This window comes from Protopterus annectens, chromosome 10.part0, assembly GCF_019279795.1.
Source record: "Protopterus annectens isolate FY-2018-M chromosome 10.part0, PAN1.0, whole genome shotgun sequence".
In the NCBI taxonomy this organism is placed as follows: domain Eukaryota; kingdom Metazoa; phylum Chordata; order Ceratodontiformes; family Protopteridae; genus Protopterus; species Protopterus annectens.
Genome location: NC_056744.1, coordinates 1011700935 through 1011727158, shown reverse-complemented (window position 1 = coordinate 1011727158; position 26224 = coordinate 1011700935). Strand labels below are relative to the sequence as shown.

The window sequence follows — 26224 nt, the reverse complement described above, 5'->3', positions numbered from 1 at the left end:
ATAGTTTCACTGGCAGATTACTGTGGAATCATCTGCATACTGTACAGGGGATGCTTACTGTATAGAACTATGAATATTGTTTATAAAGATATTAAATAGAAGAGGACCAAGGATAAAGCCTTCTGGTATACCTATAATGATGGGTAGGTAAAGGGAAAGGGTATAATTCCATTTGACTGCATGGTAGTGTCTGACAAGTAATTATTGAAACACTGAAGAGTAGGTTATGAGAGACCCATTGTGGACAGTTGTAGTTGTAGTTTTTATTTATGAGGCACAGTGTCAAAAGCTTTTGATAAGTCTAGGAATAAAGAATAGATGAGTTTAGAACTATCTCTGGTTTTATTTATGTCACCTGTAAGTTTAAGAGGGCAGTTGTGCTTTGGGTAGGTTTAAAATCATGTTGAGTACTGTACTGGTTAGTAACTGTTCCTTTGAGAGATGGTGGAGTAGATGTTTATAGACACATTTTCTAATATTTTTGAGGGAGGGGGGGTGGGCATGAAATTGGATATCTTAGTAAGAGAGCCACCTTTGTGGAGTGGGATGATATGGTATTTTTTCCAGATGGTAGGAATATAGGATTCCTGTATTGACCTATTTATAAGGATAGAGACTGGATATGCAATGGCATTAGCAGCAATTTTGAGATATTCTGCAGGAGGGTAATCTGCAGAGGGTGAGCAGGTTTTTAATTTTGGATAATAATGTTTTTTATGAAGGAGATGGCAGCTGGTTTCAGAGTGAGATTAGGGTATTAGTGGATGGGTGTAGACATGAGTCTGGGGAGTCAGGAAAGGATTTATAGGTGAGGGTAGCTATGCTGTCAATGAAGTACGAGTTAAACTTGGTGGCTGTTTCTACGGGAAGCTACTGGGACAAGGGTTAAGAGCATTGTTAGTTCCTGGGTGTGAAATTTGTTTAATGAATGACAAGACCTTTTTTTTTTTTTTTAGTTAGAGTTATGCTTATTTTTGTAAATCAGAACAATATTGCTTATTGTCATGGTTAACTTGCTTTTCGGTAAGGTTATGAAGTTCTTTAAATTGCTGTAGGTTTTGTGGTGTTTTAAGTTTCTGCCACTCTTTTCATGTCTCATCTCTAATCTGCATAAGACTTCTACTCTGATTATTAAGCCAAAGGGCAAAGTTAAATTTTACTATATTCCTCTTTAGTAATGCAAGGCTGTTTAGGATGCTTAAAAAAGTTGAATTGAACCTTTCTACTGCCTCTTCTAGTGGCAAGGCTTTTAAAATTGTCCAGTTTACTGAGTTCAGAGCAGCTAAAAATTTTGTGAGATTACAAGTATTTCTGTATACTTGTTTGACATGGTAAGTAGTACCTCTGAATACTATATGCGGGGCAGTGATCACCAAGGGATTTAGGAAGGATTCAGGAAGCACTCAAGTCAATACACCACATGTACCAGTATGACTCTATCATAGTCCATGTGGAAGTTAATGAGCTGAGATGTACATCCCTGGACAACAGAAAAAGAGATATTATTGATCTCTCTGAATATGTGTTTCAGGGAGGTATTTATCTTGCAGTGAGCAGCATTCTACCTTCACCAAGAATGATGCCACAGTACAAATAAAAGATGACTGACTTCAATAATTTGCTTCATTTCTGGTATCTTTTCAGGAGATTTCAATATTTGTCAGCATGGGAGGACATAGTTAATAGACCATGTTGCTTTGCAAAGGGTGGTCTGTATCTGTCCCCCCTAGACTTCTGAATATTAGCTAAAACTTTATCCACCCCCTTAGAGTCTTTTTAGGCATATAGATAGATAGATAGAGATAGATAGAGATAGATAGATAGAGATAGATAGATAGATAGATAGATAGATAGATAGATAGATAGATAGATAGATAGATAGATAGATAGAGATATAGCTATATATAATATAAATAGGACCTGCTGGAGAGATAGGTATGCATCCCAGAGACTACCGTGTCTATGGAACAGGCTCCCCATCCATGTGAAGGAGAGTTCCTCCGTAACCCAAGTCAAGTGCAGGCTGGACAATTGGATAGGAAACCAGAAATCCATCCCTGGTTTAACACCTATGTCTCTTATGGACACAGGTAACCTGTAAATGGTTCATCTCCCAGGCCCATGTTTACACTTATCAGGGGTATGAGAACTTGTCAGAGATTTGGGATGCATGGCTAGGCTTAAAAAGGTCCTTCTGGTTGTTAGCCTATTAAACACCTATGAATCTATGAATAGCAAATAAAACTGCAAAAAACATAAAGGTGTTACTGCTCAATGATAGGAGCCTAAACAAGAAACTCCACACCCTACAAGCTCTCCTCACTATGGAGAATATTGACATTTGTGTCATTACTGAGACATATTTAAATCTGCAGAGAGTTCTCCAGCAGGGCAAGGCTTCAGCACCCTCCACACATTTAAACCATCAGCTCCATAGACAGGGGCAAAAGGTGGGAGGAGTCAATCTATATTAGCAACAAGCATAACTCTACATTAGTTAAACAGGACAATGCCCTGGAATTTATCCATGTGCAAATAACCAGAGTCCCATACCATATCCTAGCAAGCTATAGGTCACCCTCTATGTCATTAGAATCTCATAGCTTGTACCTAGATGTACTGGAAACACTCTCCATTAAACCAAGTACCCTATTCATGGGAGACTTTAACTACCCATGTATAGACTGGGAAGCATACACTGCCTCATACTGACAGGCACAATCATTACTGGATCTAGTAATCACCAATATGGGAGAGCACTGAACCCCCCACTCCATCATCATGTATTTACCAGTGAGGTAAGACCACAAAGTTGACTCCTTCAAAATAAAATCAGCTTGGTAACCCCAACAAAAACTGTAACAGTTAGAAACTTTTTCAAACTAGATCCTATTAAGTGGCACCCTGTCAAAATTCATTGCCCCTCCCAACTCTGAGTTCACAGCAACCTATGCAGAATTGCTCACAAAGACAATTTACAACTATGCAAATGGTTGTATAAGAGGTTGCTGTACCTACTAGAAGTAAGCCCAAAACAAACTCTAAATATAAACCACACTGGTAGAATCCTAACCTTAATAGGGTGTAAACAAAAGGAAAAAAGTCATGGCTAAAATCAGGAACAGCAACCCCCATAATGATAGAAGTTCTCTAATTATACTAAACAGGAAACTGAGAAGACTAATTAAGTCCAACAAGGCCGATTAAGAGGTCAGGATAGACTCACAAGCTAAAGACAACTACAAGGTATTCTATAGCTATGCCCAAAACCTCAAAGGCAGCATGCATCAGTGTGCTGAACTGGTGGTTACCTTCACTGTACAGTGACATAATGAACTTCCTAGCTTACAAACTCAGCTCAAACTTCACCCCAACTTCCCAACCTCCTCCCTTCATGAAATACTTACTAGCATACCACCTTAACTACTAACAGGAAGCAGGTCCTGGTGGCACTTGCTAAGGCTAAAAACATATCCTGAATGGGCCCCTGGAATATCCTGGGATGCCTCCTAAACAGCTGGATTAGGATATTAGGACCACTTGAGTAAATTTTCAACTATAACCTCAAAACAGGCTTTGTACCACAAGAATGGAGGACTGTAATGGCTATCTTATTTCACAAGGATGGACCATCAACTGACCCTAGAAACTAAAGACTTATTAGTCTCACTAGTTTAATATGCAAAGCCATGGAACTAATTATCATGGAAATAATCAACAAAGACATAACAAACCTTCAGATCCTGGACCTAACTAGTCTTGTTAAGAGAAGATCATACCTACTGAACCTGGTGGATTTCTTCGAGAAGGTCACCAAGGCAATTGATGAGGGGAAAACAGTACCTAATGCCTACCTGGACCTGGCTAAGGTGTTCAATATAATACCACACTCAGATATAGTTGACAAACTTACTGAAGTGGGCATAGAACCCTACATAACTTGCTGGATTTCCAGCTGGCTCACAGACAGAATTCAGGGAGTCAGGATTGATTATACCACCTCCACGAAGAGACAAATCTGCAGTGGGGTACCTCAGGGATCCATGCTGGTACCACTCCTACTTGGCATCTACATCTTGCAGGTAAAGGCTAATACTAAGGGCTTTTGGCTGGCCAAGTTTGTAGATGACTGCAAAATGGGAGCTATAATAGATTTCCTTCACAACACAAACATCCTACAAGTGGGTGTAACTCAGACAAATAACTGGCGTCAAAGTCACAGAATAAAACTCAATGCCAAAAACTGCATTATTGTGCCTTTTGGGAACACTGCCACTCAGGCTAATTACCCCATCAATAAGACACCTCTAAGATTTGATCCAGTAGTCAGAGATCTGGGAATGTCTGTAGATCGTAATCTGGCCTTTGACCAACATATGGCCAAGGTCGTAAGAAAATCATTCTGTCACTCAACTTATAAGTAAGGGCATGGCATCTAAGTCCAAGGAAGTCATAGCACCTCTTTACTTGGCCATTATCAGGCCCATCACTGAGTATAATGCCTCCTTTGGTATGTACCTGATCAAACATCTGCAACAGTTAGAATACCCACAATGGCTCCTTACCAGGCGAATCTAGAGTATAAACACATTGTCCTATGTGGATTGTCTTAAATCCCTATCTCTATACTTTGTCTCCTGCAGGTTACTGAGAGGTGATCTGTGCTTGGCATACAATTCTTCCTCAGATCCAGCTTTGATGGAACTTTTGCAGTCAAAAAAATGAGAACCACTAAATCCAATGATTTAAATTTTGCTTGTGACATGTTGCCAAGACAAATATGTGTCTCAGAGGACCCCCATGTATTGAAAAAGGCTCCCCATCCATGTGGAGTAGAGTTCATCCCTAGTCCTATTTAAGCGTAACCTTGACCAGTGGATGGAAAATCGAAAATTCACACTGGGTCTGTCCCCCATGTCTGTGACAGACAGAGGCAGACAACAATGCCCAGATTAACAAATCCCCCACATAACCTCTATAAACGTCCTAATTAACATATCCCCTCCTAATAAATGCCAATGATACATAGTGAAACAACTGGGTTGGATTGTACAGCTATGGTTATAAAGGCCCAGGTGGTCATTTGTCTAGTATATAACTATGAGCTATGACTGTAAACCTATGATGCAGTGTAGTTGCAAGGATCAGAGACCAGTCAAGAATGGGACTAGTGTCCTGGGATTTATTGTAACAAGTAGGAGGAGTAATAAGTTATTTGAAGTCATGGGGTTGATGCTAATAGAAGGATAGTTAGCATCACCTAGGATCACTGTTTCATTGTTAATACTGTGTGAGGTTCAGTAAAGGATGTTTTCAAGGGTGGATATGTTGTTTCCAGGTGGGATATATATAGAAAACTTATACAAAGGAGTTTGTGGTCATTTAATTTTTATGCAGGAGATAAGTACCTCTGCATTATTGAATTTGGGCAGAGTTTTTGTAAGGAGAGAAACCACATACATGCTAGGGTAGAGGATAGTTACCTTCCAGCTTTTTCTTTAAACTTGTCAGCTTTAATGATGCTGTATCCTGGGGTAAGAATGTTTGAGTATTTTATATGAGGTTTTAGTCATGTCTTTGTTAGAGCAATGATACCAAGTGCATAATGAGAGATTGATCAGTGAGATAATATCTCTAGGGTCTTGTTATTGAGTGTGGGCAGTTTATAACTGCCCTTGCATGAATAAAAGTGATATTTTAGGTTCAGTAATCAGAAACCTTTTTATTCCATTATGATAAATAATAGGCAAATCAAAATATTGTCTGGTCAGGCCCTGTGGCACAAACACCTTCTCTGTGAGATGGTGATGGTTCAAGTTTGTGAATGGACCTAGGAGTTAGTAGAAGCAAACATGAAAGAATGAGAGTGTAGTTCAGATGGTTATCTTTTTTCTAGTAATATGCAAACTTGAATCTGGCAACTACTGTGTTGGAACAATATCTGTCATAAGATGGGAAAACATTCACAGCGGGATCCCTGACTGGGAAGTGATATAAATATGCCATACATCACTCCCTTTTCTTAAGAAGATACTCCCAGAACCTTTGTACAATATTGCCTTAATGTTTAAATCCCTATTCGAGATCTCCTCCTGCATCTAGTAAGAACAATGACCATTTTCCAAGATGCACCAGTTGGCCTTGGACATTGAAGAATCCAGGACTACCTTGCTGAGGAAGGATGGTATAAGCAGAACAGGTTATGGAGGCATCATTAAAAAAAGTTTAAAAAAATCACAAAAATAGTATCTACAAAATGTGGTTTGTATATCAGTTGCTTTTCTAACTCATTAACCAGGTACGCCTAGATGGCATAAGTGCCTCTTGTCAGGGGTGACTCAGAAACATGTAGTTAAGTATTTTGGTCAGAGTTTGTTTAATTATTTATCATTTGTTAACCAAGTAAGTGAACTGTTCTGAGGACCCTTTTCCATCACAACCTGGGACACACATTTATATGGTAGTTCAATGAAAAAAACAGAATACATACAGGAATGCAAGTTGTAGGTCATGAGCATTTCACAGTGTTGATACTGTAAGCCGTAGTGTGAGGTAAGTGTCTCACTTTAAATAAAACAGTACCTTGACTGATTGAGAATGCCAACACTTACTGAGTTTTGAAATAATTTTTACTGTAATTACACTTACCCGTAATGCAACTTTATGTTTAAAATATTGCTCCTTCCACTTTCTGATTAATATTTTATAAATTTTGTATGTTGTAGTACATCAAGCAATTTTTACTGCTGTCCAAATGTCGTTCTGCACTCATTTCTCAGTTACTGGAGGAGTCAGAAAGCAATAAGCCATCTACTTTACCCACTGTAATTATTAACAGAAGGCTAGCCATAAAGCAACTTGAAAATGTCTCCAATAACCACAACTACAACAATACTGTCTTCTGTCAGGTAAAGAATCTCTTTGTGTGTGTGTGTGTGTGTGTGTGTGTGTGTGTGTGTGTGTGTGTGTGTGTGTGTGTGTGTGTGTGTGTGTGTCTAATGTAATCTTACTTTTGATAGTCAATGACTAAGTTATGTTATAAAACAAAAAAAAATTATGTTCAGAGTATATGGCTGTTTTTTTTATTTAAATTGTCCAATTACAATGAGCTGTCGGTATACCCACTGTCACTGTAAATGGCATGGGCTGGACATGTTGATTTTTTTAATGTTGCTTTATGCTAGCGTCTAGATGAGTTTGCAGTAAATGGGGTGTGGCTTTAGGAAATTTAAAACCTAAGGTCATATTTCCCTCCTTTAACAAAAAAAACAAGCTTTTGACATTCATGCCAGTAGTATATGATGCACCAAATACAGACACGTTTTGTTATATTCTGCCTCACACTATGGAATTGCAATATTTTAACCCGTTTAATGAATGTAGTGGGATTAGTTAAAAAGCCATTTGTAGACATGCACTGCCCACAATTTTAAACTGATCAGATAATAGATAACATGATTTTTGTCTTCCGTCTACAGAATAAGATTCTAACCTTAGTTGCAAAACCTCATAAATCACTGCTAAAGTAACAGCAGCAGCAGTAAACTGACAATATTGTGACATTTGTAGTAACATGTTAAACAGTGATATACAAGTGATAGCAGTTTGAAAAACATAGCAGAGATTTAAAATCTGTTTCTGTCTGAGGTGAAAATACTTAGTTGAGGAGTATTTTTTTTTCATTTTTGATACCACATTGAGAAATATTGCATATTGTTGTGACAAAGGGTCTTAATGCACAGAAAGTTTTGAACATGTTGCGCATCCCTAAAGATGGTCCAGTTCTGAAATTGTTATCCTCAGTTAGTGAAATTGTCATTGTTTCATGCATATACTGACATTTATTTTATTTAGTATTTATACAGCTGTTGCTTCCTAACCTTTAATATATGGTTGAGTTTTATCTATTTTTGTAAAGTGCTTTGTGATAATACAGTGTAGTACAAGTTGAGTTTGGTTTAATATGGCTGATGTCTACTAAGCAGGGGAGACTTTTTTGCAGCTGGCTGTGGCTGTAGTCTTAACTGTCTCCGTTGGATCTGACATGGACAGTATCTCAGCTATCTTATGGGATACATAATTCTTCTATAAACGGGACTTATTGTTAAACAATGGCACTCTGGAAGAAATAATCCATTCCAGCCTTTCAGTGCTTCACCTATTGTCATAAAATTGACTATCGTCCTTGGTATCAGTATTCAGAATTTTAGTGAAAGTCTCAGATTTTCACCTGACCTCACTCTGCATGAATCAATTGGCTAATTTTCTGGTTTATGCAATCAGAAGTAGCTTTTTACTTCAAACTGCTTTCACCAGCAACATTTGAACCCACAGGAATTGCCCTAGTTGTAAATGCTTCTTAGTCCTTGACTTTGCAAGGTCAACATTGTGTTGATGTCTGTTGGCTTGCTTAGCACTAGAAACACATTTAAATTCCTGAATTTAATGAAGAGAAAATTTTAGGTGAGCTACTTGTGACTTAGTTACTGAATATGTCATTACTAACTTTGGTCATATTATGATGACCCACTGTTAGGGCAGACATATAGCCTATCTTAAGTATTATACCAGCTGTGCCTTTCTTCCTTTACTGGGACGTAGTCCCTCATTACGATTTCTGGAAAAATCATAATCTGCACTATTTTTTTAATCCTTCTGCTTCATCAGCTGCACTACTTCCCTGGATGCCAAAGTTTAAATGTAATTTAAAATGTTCTAGTTCACACCTAAAGTCTGTTTTAATTGATCATTCAGCTAATGTTATTGTGTATCCACTAAGAAGTAATTAATTGCTTCAAGATTCATGGTAGTAGATTTTGGTAGCTCCTTGAGAGAGTTGCTCTACTTATAAATGCCTTTATCCCATGAATTTGCTTCTGTTATTATTTTGGCTCCCTAGTACCTTCATTGAAGGTTGGGCGTCGAGCTGGCACCTCGGTGTTTCGTAAAAATCTACTGCCAATCATTAGCGGACCGGAGTTCCGATGAGGCGACCCCTTACCGGGAAAAAGCCGAAAGACAAACAACAACAACAACATTGAAATGCTGAAATTTGTATTTCCAAGTCTTGAAAAAAATGGAGGGAGGTTGGTATAATGGTTAAGCTGTTTACCTTACAGACACAATGTGCAGGGTTTGATTCTTATGTGGGGTAACTGGCTAGCCTTAAAATGGCCCACAAGAGCAGTTAGCCTAGTACTACTCTATGAACCTATGAAATACAGCAGAGGTGCAAATATCAACTGTGGTGCTTCTCCTTTCCACTTGTTTTTTGTAGGAGTACTACCTGATGTGGGAGGCAAGACCACACCCCTTGATCCTATATATATCAGCTCTCAGTTTGCCATAGCTCAGAAAAAAGGGAATATTTTGAAAAATGACAATCTTGGACTTAGTATATGCAAATCCATACTGACAGTCATGGGATCTCCACATTTTGAGACACAGTCAGAGTCCCAACATTTTAAACAGCTACCTATTATTTATCTGCCACCACATACAGTTGAAGTCTGTATTCTGATACATCATATTTTATTCAGTCTTAAACTGGGCTCTAGTGGATTCGGCTTTTCTACCATTTTGACTAACAAATCATGGTGCTGAGCTTGCCAGCATATGTTTGTTTTTCACATTATTCAGCTGTGTTTTACATGTTTCACCAAGTGCTAGAGCAATACCTATCCTGGCATGTCATGTGATTCTCATGGAACCATTTTTTTGCAGAGATTAATACCTATTCTAACTAGTTTCAGTAGTATCTTACCTATCAAAGGTTTCTTTCAAATTATCAGTTTCGTTACTAAGTTTGTTTCATCTTCATTTCAGTCTTGAATACTAGACACGTATTCTTTATTCTCTCCATCTTGACTTTCTTCCAGCCACTTGCGATATCTCCTTAACTTACTGCATGGCTGCCTTCTAATCTCTTATAACTACGTCTTTATGCCCCCTTTTCATCTTTACATAAAATGCACTTCCTTTCTCCAAGACTTTTTTGTCTTACCCCTCCCCTGGCCTCAGCTCTACTGATGGATTACAGACTTCATACTTCTGCCATATTGCAATTTACCATCACAATCCTTGGGGCTGTAACTCCTCCTACGACAGTATTAATCTAAGACCTCGTTTAACAATCTGGTGTATTATCTTTTACACTAAACTTTCTATACATGCTGCAATACAACTGAGTTCTCCATGAAGAAAAAATTGCCTCTCCATGCATTTGGTAGTAGGGACATCGATTTTATTCAGATGCATGTGTCAATGTCCAGGAAAAAAAATAAAAAAAACTGTTAGCTAGGGAAGTCCTTTGCACACACGGTCCCTTTTCAGGGATGACCCTGAACGAAAGTCTGCTTCAATAACTTGCTTTGAGCCACATAATATACAAATTGAGGCTGTAAGAATCACACCCAGAGGACTAATGCAGAGTCCAGGTCTGGCAGCACAATCTTAAATGTCTTCACCAAACTGCCAGTCAGAATACCATACCAGAGATATCTACCAGCAGTAAGTGTTATTCTCTCTACTGTGACAGTTGTTATGGATCTTCAATGTTTCCCGTCCTGTTGGTTTTGCTTTGCTTTGATCATCTAGAGGAAAGGCTACCAGTGAGGCGGATGATGCCGATATTTTTGCTTTTGCACTGCAAGTGCAGTTCAACAGTTTTCATATCAGCAGCAGAATTGCAGGAGCAGTTTAATAGCATTGTCATCAGTAATATGCTGCAGAGAGAACACAAGAATGTTTTTTTCATTCCTCCAGTATTTGTCTTTTGCTCATGGTTGGGCAGCCATGGAGGTAGTATATTTTAGTGAGGTGGTATTGGGGTTGAAGTCCCATTCTTTGATGTCAATATAAATGTACATATTTTTATGCCTGACATCCCATTATAAATTCTTTGTTAGATAGCTTTTATAAGACAATATATTTTTAGTTTGCTGCAATTTCAGATTTGTAAGAATAGAAGACAAACACGTACTCCTAAGCATTCTTCTAATCATTTCAATGGACTATTCTCCAGATCAGCCTGATTTCATTTCAGGGAGAATAAATACCATATTCAGCAGGATCTGTAATGTTGTGAGAAAATGTGTTGGATCACACCTAACAAATAATGGTAATAATTATAGTTATAGACTTCTTTTGCTTCAGAAAATGCATGTTATTTCACATTATCCTATTCTGCCAACTTTTCATGTTAATAGCATTTATATTTCTCTGGTTTTGTGATTTGTGTTGAGAAACTTTGGTTGGAACACTTTGGTATATGGCTACTTGTTTGTGTGTACTGAGGAGATGCAGTAATATTACATAGCCATCAGATGTCATGACTATAACTGCTGGGTTGGGGTTGAGGTTTGCTGGATGAAAGTAATTGACCCTCTTGTCATTTTCTCACCTTAAACAGTCACTGTCTGACTTTGCAGGTCTAGTGTGCAATTATGAGAACAAGATGCTGTACTTAACTTGTATGCACAAAGGAAGTAGGGATAATTGCTATGGCTATATTTTGTGGAGGAATATGACTAACTGCCTGCTGTTGTTTGCTTATTATTTTGGCTTTGTGGGACTAATGTGATTATGTGAAGCAACATGCAATATTTTAATGTGCGGCAGTTGTTTGTTTGGAACAAAGGTGAAATGCATTACATGGTCATCCTCTTTTACCACAGCCAGAATTGTGCATAGAAGTAGCTATAACAGTTTGGAGGGGGTTGAATGGATGAAAGTAACTGATCCTGTTTTCACTTGCTCAGTTTAACAGTCATCTTTCAAAAAATAAGAAATACACACATCACAAAATACCCAGACATTTATAAATTCTGTGGGTCAGTGTCCACCACACACCTAGGCTATATAAGTGAATTTTGACAAGAGCATAGTAATCTCCTCTTCCCTGTCTAAAGCAAGCCCTGTTCATAGGTATACACAAAAAGTCACTGTACTTGTGTGTGTGTGTGTGTGTGGGGGGGGGCTATGGATGATGTAATTATTTCTTTAACATCCCTTCAAATCTCACAGGTCACTATATCTTGTGTCAGGCTGCAGATAGAGTGGTCATTATTTCTTTAACTTTCCTCACAAATGTCAGAGAAGAGCACCAAGGATCTTTATACTTAAACTGGAAAAACACACCTACAAGCTAACTGGATTTGTTACTGTGACTCCCCGGGCTAGCCTAACCCCCTTATCTTTCTTCTCACCCCGGGTAAACACCTCTCCCTTATTTTCAGGCAGTTAACTTTTTTTTATCTTGCAAGTCTCATTCCTCATACCTCTCTCTTCCTCTCATCTGTAACTCTTCCTTCGAAGTATAGACACTTGGTGTATATATTCTATTATTATAAGACTATGTCATACTGAATGTTAACTTGATTGTACAGTTTAAGATGTTTCTTCTTTGATCCTGTATAATGTATCATTCTTAATCTTACTTTAGTTGTTGTACAGTTTAAAGTGCTATTATCCCAGTTTTATTATAGTGTTATTCTTTGTATCTACGAAATTGTACTTATTAATCTATGTTATATGTGGAGCTTTTCTTCCAGGGCCTCCACTGAAAAAGGACTTGTGTCCAGTTGGACCTTCACGGTAAACAATGTAAAGTAAATAATAAATAAAATACATAAATTATATTTTGTATAGGAGCACTGTACTGCCTCTATAAGTAACAAGTTGGAAACATTATTGTAATACTTTTTTTTAAATGTTTCTCATAATAAAACATCTGATGAATGTTTAAGTGGCGATCTTTTGGAGGAGAGTAAATAACTGTATTGTTTATATATGTGTGACAGCAAATATGTTATGTTCTATTTGCTCTTTTCAGTTTTGTCCCAGTCTGACATCAGAAGGGTACACAGAAGGTGGCAGTCTTTTGGGGGAAGGGGATGAGGACCCTATATTCACATGACAGTGCTTAAAATATATGAATCTGGGCATTTGTGTTTTACTTTTCATCCTAATTTTAAACCATAGGGGATTTTCACAGAAAGTAACTACCTGTTTTGAGGGGTGTGGGGGCAGGTACTATTCCCAGATATTATATATTTATCCTCAAGCATTTATCTTCTCAGTTTATTGTGAACTGATGTTTGGTCAACTTTGAGCATTAAAACTTGGATACAGCTTATTTCTTCCTTGAAGTAAAAAAAAATATATATATGACTGAATTTGTTTTCCGTAGGCATGATTTTTGTTCAGGACATAATTGAATCAAAAGGTTGGAAAAACACTCTAAAATTCCACCCAGAAATCTGAAATCTGTGTAACACCATTGCCTCTGAGTGCCTAGCAGCTCCAGACCCCCAACTTAATTTGGTTATTACAGTATAGTCTTGGTCAGTTAGAGTGTGTTTAAAGGATGCAGGAAAAATGCAAAGTTGAATAGAAAGATGAAATGTCTTTCCTTAATCATAGTTTTCATTCAGGCCATCACTGGATGAAATGGTTGTTAAAAATAAATCCTCTAAAATGCACCTCAGAGGATCTAGAGCCTACATGGCTTCTTGGGGTCTTGTGGTCCCCAGACCCTCAACGTAATGCAATTGTTTTCTCTACAGTTATCAGAGTGCAGTCTTGCTTTGATAGAACATGTTAAATTTATGAATGACTGCAGGAGGAAATGAAGAGTAATACAAACTGTGAGATAAAGGAAGAAAATAATTCTGGGTGGTGTGAGTAGGCCAGCATAGAGGGGGCAGTGGGGGGAGGGGAAGCCATACAACATTTTCTTCTAGGGTACCAGTTTACCCAAGTCCAGCCCTGTCAGTGATTGGTAGTCTAATCCGAGATGTTAACAAATTGTAAAAGTAAGATGGAAAAAGGGATTAATACTCGGAATATTGCAGTGTGCACTAAGTGAATGGAATGAATGGGATGATATGAAACAAAGACTAACTCCAGAGCCAAGTTTATAGTAAGGGTAGACAGCTCAAAAGGCACAAAGGGTAAACCACAAAAAGTAATGGGAATATCCAAAACCTTAAATGGAGAAATACAATCTAAAATTCAGTTTACTCACACACCAGCAGTAGTGTCATAGCATTTGCAGCTAAATAAGAATGCAGCTAAATCTGCCCCTCCCACTAATTTACTGGATTTAATCCTTCTTCAGTCAGTGAACAGAAACAGAATTTTTTCTGACCTTAACTCATTCACTCCAATGGCGCTCAGGAAGTTTGTACTGTAACTTCCAATGAGTGGAGCCTAAGCCTTTTTTTTTTTCAAAACAAGTTTATTGTTTTAACATATAAGAGAAATATCATAACAATTTTATACAAATAATTAAAAATAGGTATTATCATAATATTCAACAAAACAACTAAAGTATTTACAAAGACATCCACTACAATCAGATCAATTAATTAAACTAAAATACCGTGCTATTGAAATTAGAATTTTTTTAACAAATTTTGTAAATTATCCCATACAATAAAATGTGATGTTTTTCTAGTTGTTCTCATTCTAATTGTGCTTATTTCCATATGACACATTATATTCATAACATTTTTAAATTCATTGAACGAAGGAGGTGTATCTGAAATCCAATTTCTAGTTATTATTTTCCTAGTCACTGCTAGGATAGACCATAACAAGGGAAGATTAATCTTTTTAACACATTGAGGTACAGGTGTGTTGAATAATATAAGAGACTTAGAAATAATGAAATTATCTGTAAAAAGAGCCTGCAAAAATTCATTAATTGACTTCCAGTATTCTTTCAACTTCATACAGTCATAAAACATATGAGCCCAGTCAGCATTAATTTCTACATTACATCTCTTACATAGATTATCTTTATTATTAATTTTATTCATCATCAAAGGTGTATAAAAAGATCTATGTAAAAATTTCCATGTATAAAGTCTCCAGACAATGGAAGATGTAGTTCTATAAGCAGATTCCAATATATATTGTTTATCTTGTTGAGTTGGTGGGTCCCCATTAATAGAGGTGAAATAATTCCAGTATGAATCTACATTGTAAAAAGTTTCTTGTCTGATAATTTTATGTATATATGAAAGTTTACCTTTATCAGAAACTTTATGCTGTAAATTTATTATCAAGTAATCAATCAGTTTTGGAATAGATTCTTTAACTGTTATAGACATTAGATCTATTCTATCAATGAGATGTTGTCTAAAGATCTGAACCTCTAACCAGCAAGTTTCTCTTAGATCAAATTCTTGTTTTAAGAAATCTAGATTTTTAACTTTATTATCAGATATCAGCTGATACCAGTACTTTAGATTATTATCTATAGCTAAATGAGCTCCTTCAGAAGTAGATGACATAAGCATACCCTGAGTATAAATTATAGGAATACAATAAAATTCCATTCCCTATACTTAGGGTGCATGAATATAAAGTTACGATAACTAATAATAATATTTAATGGGTAACAGACCATATGTTTAGGTGTAATAGGTGAAGTACAAAATTCCTTTAGCAACCACAACATGGAGTTATTTATAATCATATTTTTATGTGTTAAGGAGATTTTCATGAAGTGCATACTAATTAGCTCCCAATAATCTTTCCATTTTGCGACATATGACCGATCTATTAATAAAGTAATAACTTTTATAATAGAAGAGATAATATATAAATTAAAGTCTGGAAAAGAAATACCCCTTGAGACCAGCTATTAGTATGTTTCTTTAATGCAATCCTAGGTCTATTAGGTGCCCATAAGAAATTTAACATTAGTGTATTCAGTTTCTTGATAGTTATTTTTGTAGGTGAAAGTATTATTGATTGTATTAAGTATAAAATCTTGGGGAATATTATCATTTTAATAATTGTAAGTCTCTCCTCCATAGTAAAAACATATTATTCCAGGTATTAAAAAGATTTTGTATATTAAGAAAACAGGTATTATAGTTATTATATATAATAGATTTAATATCTTTAGATAGTATTATACCTAAATAAGTTATCTGACCTGAGTTGGGTACATATTTAGTAAAATCACTAATGAGAGTATTTTTTCGTGTATATATAGGTAGTATTTTATTTTTTTCTTCATTGAATATTAAACCAGAAATACTTTTAAAATTCATAATTTTATCAAATAAAGACTGCATAGAAGAATTAGATCCTGCTGATGTAATTAGAACATCATCTGCAAAAAGTTGAATTTTTGATGTTGTATTTTCTTCTATTTCAAAACCCTCTATGTCAGTACTGTTTCTAATCAAATTAGCCCAAGGCTCCATTACTAAAGTGAATAATAGTGGAGAAAGTGGACATCCTTGCTTTGTACCTTTAAGAATGGGTATTTTTGTGAAACATATGTTCCTACCTTAATATAAGCCAGCGTTCCTTTGTATAAATGCTCAATTAAATTTACAAATGCATCAGAGAAATTTGTGCATTTCAGTAAGGTAAACAGATAGTCCCAACTTACTGAATCAAATGCTGAACCTATATCAAGACTAATAAGTGTTAAATCTTTCTTTTTCCTATTTGCAAAATCAATTAATGTTAAAGTTCTTCTTATATTATCAAAAGTATTTCTATTTACAATGAAGCCCGTCTGATCTATGTCTATAATGCCGGGATAATTGTCTTCAATCTATCAGCAAAAATACTCATAAACATTTTATAATCAACATTAAGTAATGAGATGGGTCGATATGAAGAACATCTAGTTGGATCTTTATTAGGTTTTAAAATTGGTGAAATAAATGTATATTGCCAAGATGGGGGTTATTAACTCAGTTTGGGCCAGAATAAAAACCTTATGTATTAATGAATATGTAGTTTTAGAAAGGATTTTATATATCTTTGGTATAATACCATCATTACCCGGTGCTTTGTTTGATTTAAGCTTATTTATTTGTGTAATAACTTCTGTATATGAAATACTCTTGTCCAATAGTTTAATCTGTTGTTTATTAAGCTTTTATTCATGTTTGTGGTTATAAACTCCTTTATTTTATCTTTAGGTTCCATGTTAATGTTGTTATGGTTAATCTTGTGAAAGTGATTTCTAAATTCATCCAGTATTTCTGGTATACTAGAAACATTCTTCTTTTTCCTTAGAGAAAAGATTTCTTTGATATGGTTTTGTTTATTCAATCTTTTGTTTTATTTTTAAGTCTATGTAAGTATTTGGGGCTTATTGAATAAGACAAAAACTTGTATTTCTCTAAAGTTATTTTAACTTTATGAGTTAAAATTTCTTTGTATTTCTCATTTAGTTTGTTTATTTCTTCAATAACTTTCTTGTCCATAATATTTTCTTTATTATTATGTTTATAAGAGTCTAGTTTACTTTGAATATCTAACAATTCCTTATCCCAAGATTTCCTTTTGTTATTATACCATCTGATACTTTGTCCATATAGATATGATTTTAAGGCATCCCAAACATAGACAATGGAGACTTCAGGAGTATTATTTATGTCTAGAAAATGTTGTACTTCTGAAAGTATATATTCTTTATAGTCTTTTAGCTGAGTTAAGTATGCTGGTATCCTTTTGATCTGAACATTATGAGTATTTTTTATCATGAATTCGAAAACAATTGAGTTATGATCAGATATAGGACATGAAATGATTTTGGAATTAATTAAATCTGTTACCATCTGGTTAGAAATAAAGACCCTATCTATTTTTGAATAAGTTTTGTATCTGTTAGAAAAAAGGTGTATGGTAATGATTTTGACTCTATCTGATTATTAATATCATTCAAATGATAAGAATTAGCAAAATCGTTTAAATGTTTTGCATTAGATGTAATTCTTCTTTTCTTTATAGTGGTAGTATTACTTTCATGTAGTATACAATTAAAATCACCAGCTAAAATAATATCCCCTACAGAGAATGATATGATCTTATCAATATGATGTTTCACTGTATTAATACCAATTCCAGGTATCCAATATACATTAATTAAAGTGTAAGTCTTCCCATTAATTTGTATTGTAACCATACAAAACATTCCTTTGTCATCCTGATAAGACTTAATGGTTTTAGGAATGGGCATACTTTTATTCCATAAAATAGCCACTCCTCATTTTTTCTGAGTGTGCTCTGAACTAACCAATACTGTATACTTATTAGTGGCTAGTTTATCAATATCTTTTTTCAAGAGATGGGTTTCTTGCAGGAAGACTAGATTGGCCTTGTGTAGATTAATGTATCTTATTAGGCTTGCCCTTTTACACGGATTATTCAATCCATTAATGTTTAAAGAAATTCCTTTTAAAGATGTCATTTGGCATTTTTAAAACTCAAGAATCTTATGATCGAAATAACAAATAACAAGATAAATAATGTTACATTTCCTCTTTTAGGTGTACCTTTAAACATAGCTGTATTTATTAAATCTCTTATGGGATTTTGTATAGGATTCAATTTTGTTTGTAGTGACAATGAGTGTACAAAATATATTGTGGATGTCAAAACTATATACATATAACAATGAACAAGTGAAAATAATGTAAGGATTAAACCTTGCATCCGCCTGGAGTTGAAAACTCCAACTTAGAGCAGTATTTACTACTCAAGTTAACCCCTACCCTAAGCAGCAGTACCTCAGCTACCACCTTATCAATTTAATACTAGTTATATTTAACTGAGGTTAACAGTTTTCAATTCAATTATCTATCAAGACAAAACTACACATTTGGTAAAACAGCATCATATAAACTAAAATAAACTTTTTTTTTTTTTTTTTTTTAAAAACTGTTCATACTATTATATAGATCTATGTAATATATAACACTTGTATTCTAATAGCATTCAAATAATCTTAATGTTAGAAATCAAGAGGAGAGAAAATTATGTTCTAACATTCATTTAAATCAAAAACTTTGGCTAATATGATTCAGACATTACATGCATTAAGATGCATCTATTTTCTGTCATATGAATTCTATCAACAGCTTCCAAAAAAATCTTGAATTGTTTGTATATGAGCATTTACTTAAACTCATTATTGTCAATAGAGTAAAATATTGTATTCATAAAAATTATTATAAATCATATTGCATAGTTATGCAGATTCTCAGAAACACCTGCGTTATTACCTAAAAAAAAAAGCCATCACACACATAAACACAGACACACACATACATATACTCACACACATATACACACACACACATACCCACACACACACACACACACACACACACACACACACACACACACACACACACACACACACACATACATATACACATACACATATATACATACACACACACACACACACACACACACACACACACACACACACACACACACATACACATATATATATATATATATCTGATCTCACTGAGTTCTGTCTTTGTAGAGCACTATCCTACTTGCTGTCCCTAGAATAAATCTGTCTGCTTTATACAAAATAATGCACAGCAAACACATATTAGTAACCAGATTTTACAATCATGCTAACCTACTGCTTTAAAATATATCACATGACATTTCTTCCAGAATAGAGTTATAAGATTATTTATGCTTGTCAATCAGATGAATTAAATGAGTTATAGTAAAGTATATGTTTGGGACACAAGTTTTAACACAGATTATTATGCTACTGTTAAGTAGATTTTCAAAAACATTTAAATAAATGTTTCATTTTCTATGCCTTTTAAAATAAGATATTTACTTGCTACAAGAAACTACATCATCTAAACTCATCATAACTGACACATTTTATGAATAGAGTATTTTTCCTGAATCTGTGGTGTGTCAGTGTGATAACCTTGTCAATGTTTATACTAACTGCTTTCAGTTTCTCTGTGAAAATTCTGTGAGTGAAGCTTCTGAGGAAACTCATGGACACTGTGCATGAGACAGCCTACATCCCAGATTGTCTCCCTTAACATTTTGGCGGGAAACTTATTAAAACTTGTGGCAAACATTCATTTTGTCAATAGAATAAAATATTGTATTCATAGAAATTATTATAAATCATATTGGATAGTTATGCAGATTCTCAGAAAAAAAGCCATCACACTCACACACACACACACACACACATACATACACACACACACACACACATATATATATATATATATATATATATATATATATATATATATATATATATATATATATATCTGATCTCACTGAGTTGTGTCTTTGTAGAGCACTATCCTACTTTCTGTCCCTAGAATAAATCTGTCTGCTTTATACAAAATAATGCACAGCAAACACATATTGGTAACCAGATTTTACAATCATGCTAACCTACTGCTTTAAAATATATCACATGACATTTCTTCCAGAATAGAGTTATAAGATTATTTATGTTTGTCAATCAGATGAATTAAATGAGTTATAGTAAAGTATATGTTTGGAACACAAATTTTTAACACAGATTATTATGCTGCTGTTAAGTAGATTTTCAAAAACATTTAAATAAATGTTTAATTTTTATGCCTTCTAAAATAAGACATTTACTTACTACAAGAAACTACATCATTTAAACTCATTATAACTGACATATTTTATGAACAGAGTATTTTTCCTGAATCTGTGGTGTGTCAGTGTGATAACCTTGTCAATGTTTATACTAACTGCTTTCAGTTTCTCTGTGAGAATTCTGTGATTTGAAGATTCTGAGGTAACTCAAGGACATTGTGCATAAGACAGCCCACATCCCAGATTGTCTCTCTTAACATTTTGGAGGGAAACTTATTAAAACTAGTGACAAACATTCATTTAGCAGTGTAAATGCATCTAAACATGACAGAACCTCCACAATGTATTCCACAGATCATCACAGCCTCTATGCAAGTGAAATTAAACTCAAAATTACCAATAAGCAATAAAACTCAGCATTCTTCTCCCAACTCAATTTTCATACAAATCCTATTATTCACTGTGCCCACACAGTCAAAAGCATTTCTATATATTAATAAAGAAAAGAAAAAGAGAGTAGAAAATAAAAGGGAGTGAGGCAGAAATAAAAAATGTAAGAGAAAGCTGTAAGAAGTATATACAATGGAATGTTACTTACTGTTTATATTAATAGAGTTAAAAATAAAACATATTATTTACTCTTATTTAGTTCTGATTATTATTAGTTAAAGCATGACAGATTATTTACAAACAAGCATAAGCAGTATAATCAAGAAAGTATAATTAGAAATAGCATTTGAAGAACTTATAAACTTTTACAAGAAATAAATATGTTATTATTCTATTAATGATATTTTCATTACTGTTCTCTCCCTGCCCTGCCCCACCCTTTACCCACTACATAATCTAAATAGAATGTCATTGTTTAAACAAAGAAAATAATAAAAGAAGAAGGAAAAAAAAAAGATAAAGATAAAATGTATCAAATTACTAACCTTACTTTTTTCAGAAAGAAAAACAAATCGAGTCACAGCCTGCCATTAAATCCTCAGGCATTTTGACTGGTTATGAAACAAAACACTTCTTTGCACATAGAGAATAACTTTGATTAAATCTTTTCCAAAATATTTGTGGCTTTCTGGAAATGCAGGAACTATATTCAAAAGATTAATAATGAACTAAAGTGATGAGAGAGAAAAAACATATAACAAATCATTTGTTTTTTTGTCTCTTCTTCTTCTCTGAAGTCTTCCAGGAAGCTTCAGTTGCCAATCTCTTTAATGAAGAACTAGCCCATTCCATTTCTTCTATTTTATCCAAAATCCTTTTTCTTTGACAAACAGTAAAGCAGAGTCTAAATCATCAAGACCTTAGGACCATCAGGAAGGAAGATTTTAAGCTTGGCAGGAAACAGAAGGTATGTTTTAAACTGTGCTTTTTAAGCTCCCTTATTAGTGGCAGAAAAACTTTTCTTTTAGCAATTACCATGGAAGAATAGTCATTGTCAAAACGCACAGTTGTCTCATTAAACTTAACAGGAGCTTTAGCCCAAGCAGATTTAAGAACCATCTCTTTATCAAAAGATGATAGAAATCTAACTATAACTGATCTAGGATAGTTTTTGTTAGAGTTAGTATTAGCTATAGATCTATGTGCTCTTTCGATACCAAAAGAGAATGTTTCTGGTAAATCTAAAGTTTTAGGGAGCCATGTTGTTAAAAAAGAAGTAATATTGTTACCTTCAATATTTTCTGGCAGTCCAAAATCCTAATGTTATTGCGCCTAGATCTATTTTCCAGGTCATCCAGCTTTGTTTGTAAATGTGTATTTTGTTTCAGCAGAAACTCAATGTTGATTTCCTCTTCTTGTATTTTATTTTCCATGTCATTCACAGCTTCTTCTATGCCTGTCATCTGGTCTTCTGTTGTTGCAGGTCCATATGTAACAAGTCTATTTGTTTTGTAGTTTTTCTATGAAAGTGTCTATTTTAGTATCCATTTTATCCATCTTAGCAGTAAGTTGCTGGACTATAATTATCAGAGACTGAAGTTCTTTCTTGATGCTGGAGTCTTGAGAATTTGTCTTACTGGAACTCATTTCAGACTGATAAACTGACAGGAAAATTTCCAAAGTAATTTCTGACAGGAATATTATTAAGATTTCCTTTCTTTTTTAGATATAGTTCAAGAACTATATAAAACAAACATATTTAGAAAGAAAATTACTTCAAGAATTAATTTTTTAAGTAATTAATTCCTGTCAATGTAATGAAATTGGTGGAGCTGAAGAAATCTGCTGCTATCCTGTGTTCATCCTTGGCCACGCCGAGCCTAAGCCTTTTAACCGAATCAAATTATGTCCTCACAATTCAAACAAATGCTCATATCTCTGGAACCATAGGGGTTATGACAGAAGTATAAATGGCAAACTATTCAGCACAAATTATTTTTACAGTGGTAGTATTCTTTAATTTCTAGGTCTTAAAATGAATTTTATAAGTCAAAGTAAACACAACTATTACATTTGTAATATTTTGTAAACAATTTATAATATCTCAGCAACCACTCAAGTTACATACATACTGTTAGCAGCATTTTATTCATCTAGCAGAAAGCTTTCATATGAGGCTAAGGAGTTCTGTTTGTGTTAATTGTTTGTTGAGATATTTAGAAAATTTAGAAAATTTTATCTATATAAATTAATATCATAAAAACAACAGTTATTATCTATTTACCTGCACTAGACAGAGGTCAAATATTAATGCAGTTGAGTTTGCCATTGGGTAAGCTTAAAGATGAAATATTTTAAAACCTTGTATATAGCAAGGTTTTGGAATTATGGATGCAAATATGATCAAACAGTATCTGACGCCTAGAGATGTCAGTAGAAGTTAACTGCAGAAGCACCTGGAGGCGTCACTTGGATGTAATGAAGAACTTGTAAAACTCCAAGAAAAAAAGGCAAAACAAAATATAAAATAAATGAAACTGTAGTATAACAATAATAATAATAATAATAATAATAATAATAATAATAAAAACAAATAAAAAAAACAAACAAACAAAAAAGAAAACAAACAAAAATGATGTAAGTATGCAAACCTTAAATGGAGAAATCCAATCCAAAAGTCATTGCAGTCACATACCAGCAGTAGTCTCACAGCTCTTGCAGCTAAATAAGAATGCAACATGAATTTAAAGTAATTTGCATATTTATGTGACATCTTGGGACCACTAAAGCTAGTGACTGCATTTTTAAAAACACAGTGAAGACAGATGTATTTTTGCCTTTTACTTATGTCATTATTGTAATTCTACAGCCTCTCTACTGTAAATGTGTTTAGATTTAGTTCTTTTTTTTTCACTTGATTTTGGCTTCTCACACCTGACCATTAGTTGCTGCCAGGTCATTTCTTGCCTCATAGGTTCATAGGTTCATAGGTTCATAGGTTTATACTAGGCTATCTGCCATAAGGCATTTATAAGCCTAGCCCAAATTTTTGTGGCATACGCCACCCCTTATATGAAAAAATACTGTGCCCATTAGTTTGTTGTGCCTCTGTCCAGCAGTGACACAGAGATGATTCCCAGGATAAACCTACGATCTCCCATCCACAGGTCAAGATTTCTCTTGAACAGAGCCAGCGAGGTGCTCTGCCTCACATGGATCGGGATTTTATTCCACAGCAAAGGGAGTCTCTGAGTGATAAATCTATCCCTCCAACACGTCCTATTTATATCCGTGCTAAGGTTTAAGTCGCTTGCTCTAGTGGTTTTGGTGGATTTGGATTTTTTGAGGTGGAGCATGTCCATTAATTCTGGGTTGGACATGGCCTTGTATGTCAGGCACATGTCACCTCTGAGCAGACGGTATGCAACTGAATAGAGCTGGAGTTTCTTCAATCTGGCAGCATATGACAGATTTTGGAGTCCCTTTATCCTTTTGGTGAGGAACTTTTGGGGTCTCTCCAATTGCTGCAGATGTCGGGTGAGATACATCCCGAATGGGGCATTGTACTCGATCATTGGTCTGATAAGTGAAGAGTACAGGGAACAATGACCTCACTAGATCTGGATGTGAATCCCTTCATGATCAGGTGGGCAATGTAGAAGGTCTTTCTAACCACTTTAGCAATGTGAGTGTCAAAAGAAAGGCCACTGTCAACCTGGGTCCCCAGGTCCCTGATAACCTCTTCTGTGCTTAGTGGATTGCCACCTATATGGTAGCTTGGGGTTACCTTGTTTTTCCCGAAGGGTATGACTATACCTTTTTTGCGTTTAACTTCAGGCCATGGCTCTGGCACCAGCTATCTGTTTCCATGAGTCCCTTCTGAAGGATATCCGTGTCCGATGCACTTTCCACTATGGCGCCCAGTTTGCAGTCGTCTGCAAACTTTGTCAGCCAAAGTCCTCCCATGTTGGCCTGTACTTCTGAGAAGTAGATGCCGAACAATAGGGGGCCAAGGACCGAGCCCTGTGGGACACCACTTGTGACCGGCTTGGAGTCTGACATAGCGCCAGCAACTCTAACGCTGTGGGTTCTGTCCTTAAGCCAGTTTGCAACCCATCTTGTGACATATGGGTTTACATTTAAGCTGGTAAGTTTTTCTACAATACCTGAGTGGGGTATTGTGTCGAAGGCCTTTGCAAGGTCAAGGTAGGCTGTATGGACTGCCTTTCCCTCATCAATGGCCTTGGTGACTGTTTTGAAGAAGTCGACCAAGTTCAAAAGGCATGATCTGCCCTTGACGAAGCCGAACTGGGTCGGGTCCAATGTCTGCAAGTCCCCTATATCTTTGTTTATGAGCTCCATTATGATCCTCTCCATAGCTTTGCAGACTAGACTTGTTAAGCTTATGGGGCGGTAATTACCAGGGTTCGTAGAGGCACCGCCTTTGTGGAGTGGGACCACAGTTGCCGTACGCCACTCCTTGGGCACGTATCCTGTGGTAAGGCTGAGATTAAACAGCTGCCTTATGTGCAGGTTTAATTCCTCATTTATCTTGTGTAGCACACAGCCGGGGACACCATCCGGTCCCATTGATGCTGTGTTTTTAGCTTTAGAGAGAGCAGCTTTCACCTGCGCATTTGAGATGTCTGGGAGGCTACACTCTGCTGGGATAGTTATCTCTCCTCTAGGGGGGGAGAGGGGGGTGAAGTTTGCACTGAACCTGTCTGCCAGTATGTTGTCAATGTCTGTGGGTTCAGTGATTTTTGTATCATTTTGGGCTAATTCTGAGCATATCTGGGAGTTTTCACCCAGGTTCCTAACATAGCTGAAAAAGGCCTTATGATTGTCTTTTGAATCCATGGCAATTTTTCTCTCAAAATTGGCCTTAGTTGATTTTATGAGTGCTCGTATTTTTTTACTAATAATGATCAGGGGTGACTTCCCTTTTATGGATTTTGTTCTATCATGTAATAGCTTTCTCCTCTTATTGTAAAGTTTGTTAATGGCTGGGGTCCACCAGACTGGACGTTTACCCTTTGTGGAAAGAGTCTTGGTTTTATTTGGGATTGCCTGATCCATGCAGTCCTGTAGGTGTTCATAGAAGGCATTTGTAAGGGCTTCCACAGCTTTGGTTGTGGTTTCCACTGGCTCAGGGGCCTTGAAGGATACCACACCAGTCTTGAGTAGTGTGAAGTTTGCTTTAGAGAAGTTCTTCACTGTGGTCTTTTTTGTTTGGGGTGGGGGCGGATGTGGATTTCCAGTGAGATTAGTTTATGATCAGATCTCACCAATGAGGGATATACTTCGTGTGGAGCATTTTGTCCCCATGTTTGTGATAATGAGATCTAGTATATTTTCTCCTCTCGTGGGAACAGTGACTAGCTGTTCCATAGCATTTGAATTTATGAACTCCAGGAACCATTGGGCTAGAAAGTTAGGGCTT

At 35.5% G+C, this 26224-nt stretch overlaps 1 protein-coding gene across 1 annotated transcript in view; it reads left to right on the top strand.

The window, feature by feature from the left end:
- LOC122813454 (E3 ubiquitin-protein ligase HECTD3-like) overlaps positions 1-26224 on the top strand; it is a 699643-nt gene that overhangs the window by 373713 nt on the left and 299706 nt on the right. The window contains exon 10 of the mRNA XM_044085769.1: positions 6726-6908. Within this exon, the coding sequence (XP_043941704.1) occupies positions 6726-6908 (183 nt within the window). The remainder of the gene's footprint in view (positions 1-6725; positions 6909-26224) is intronic.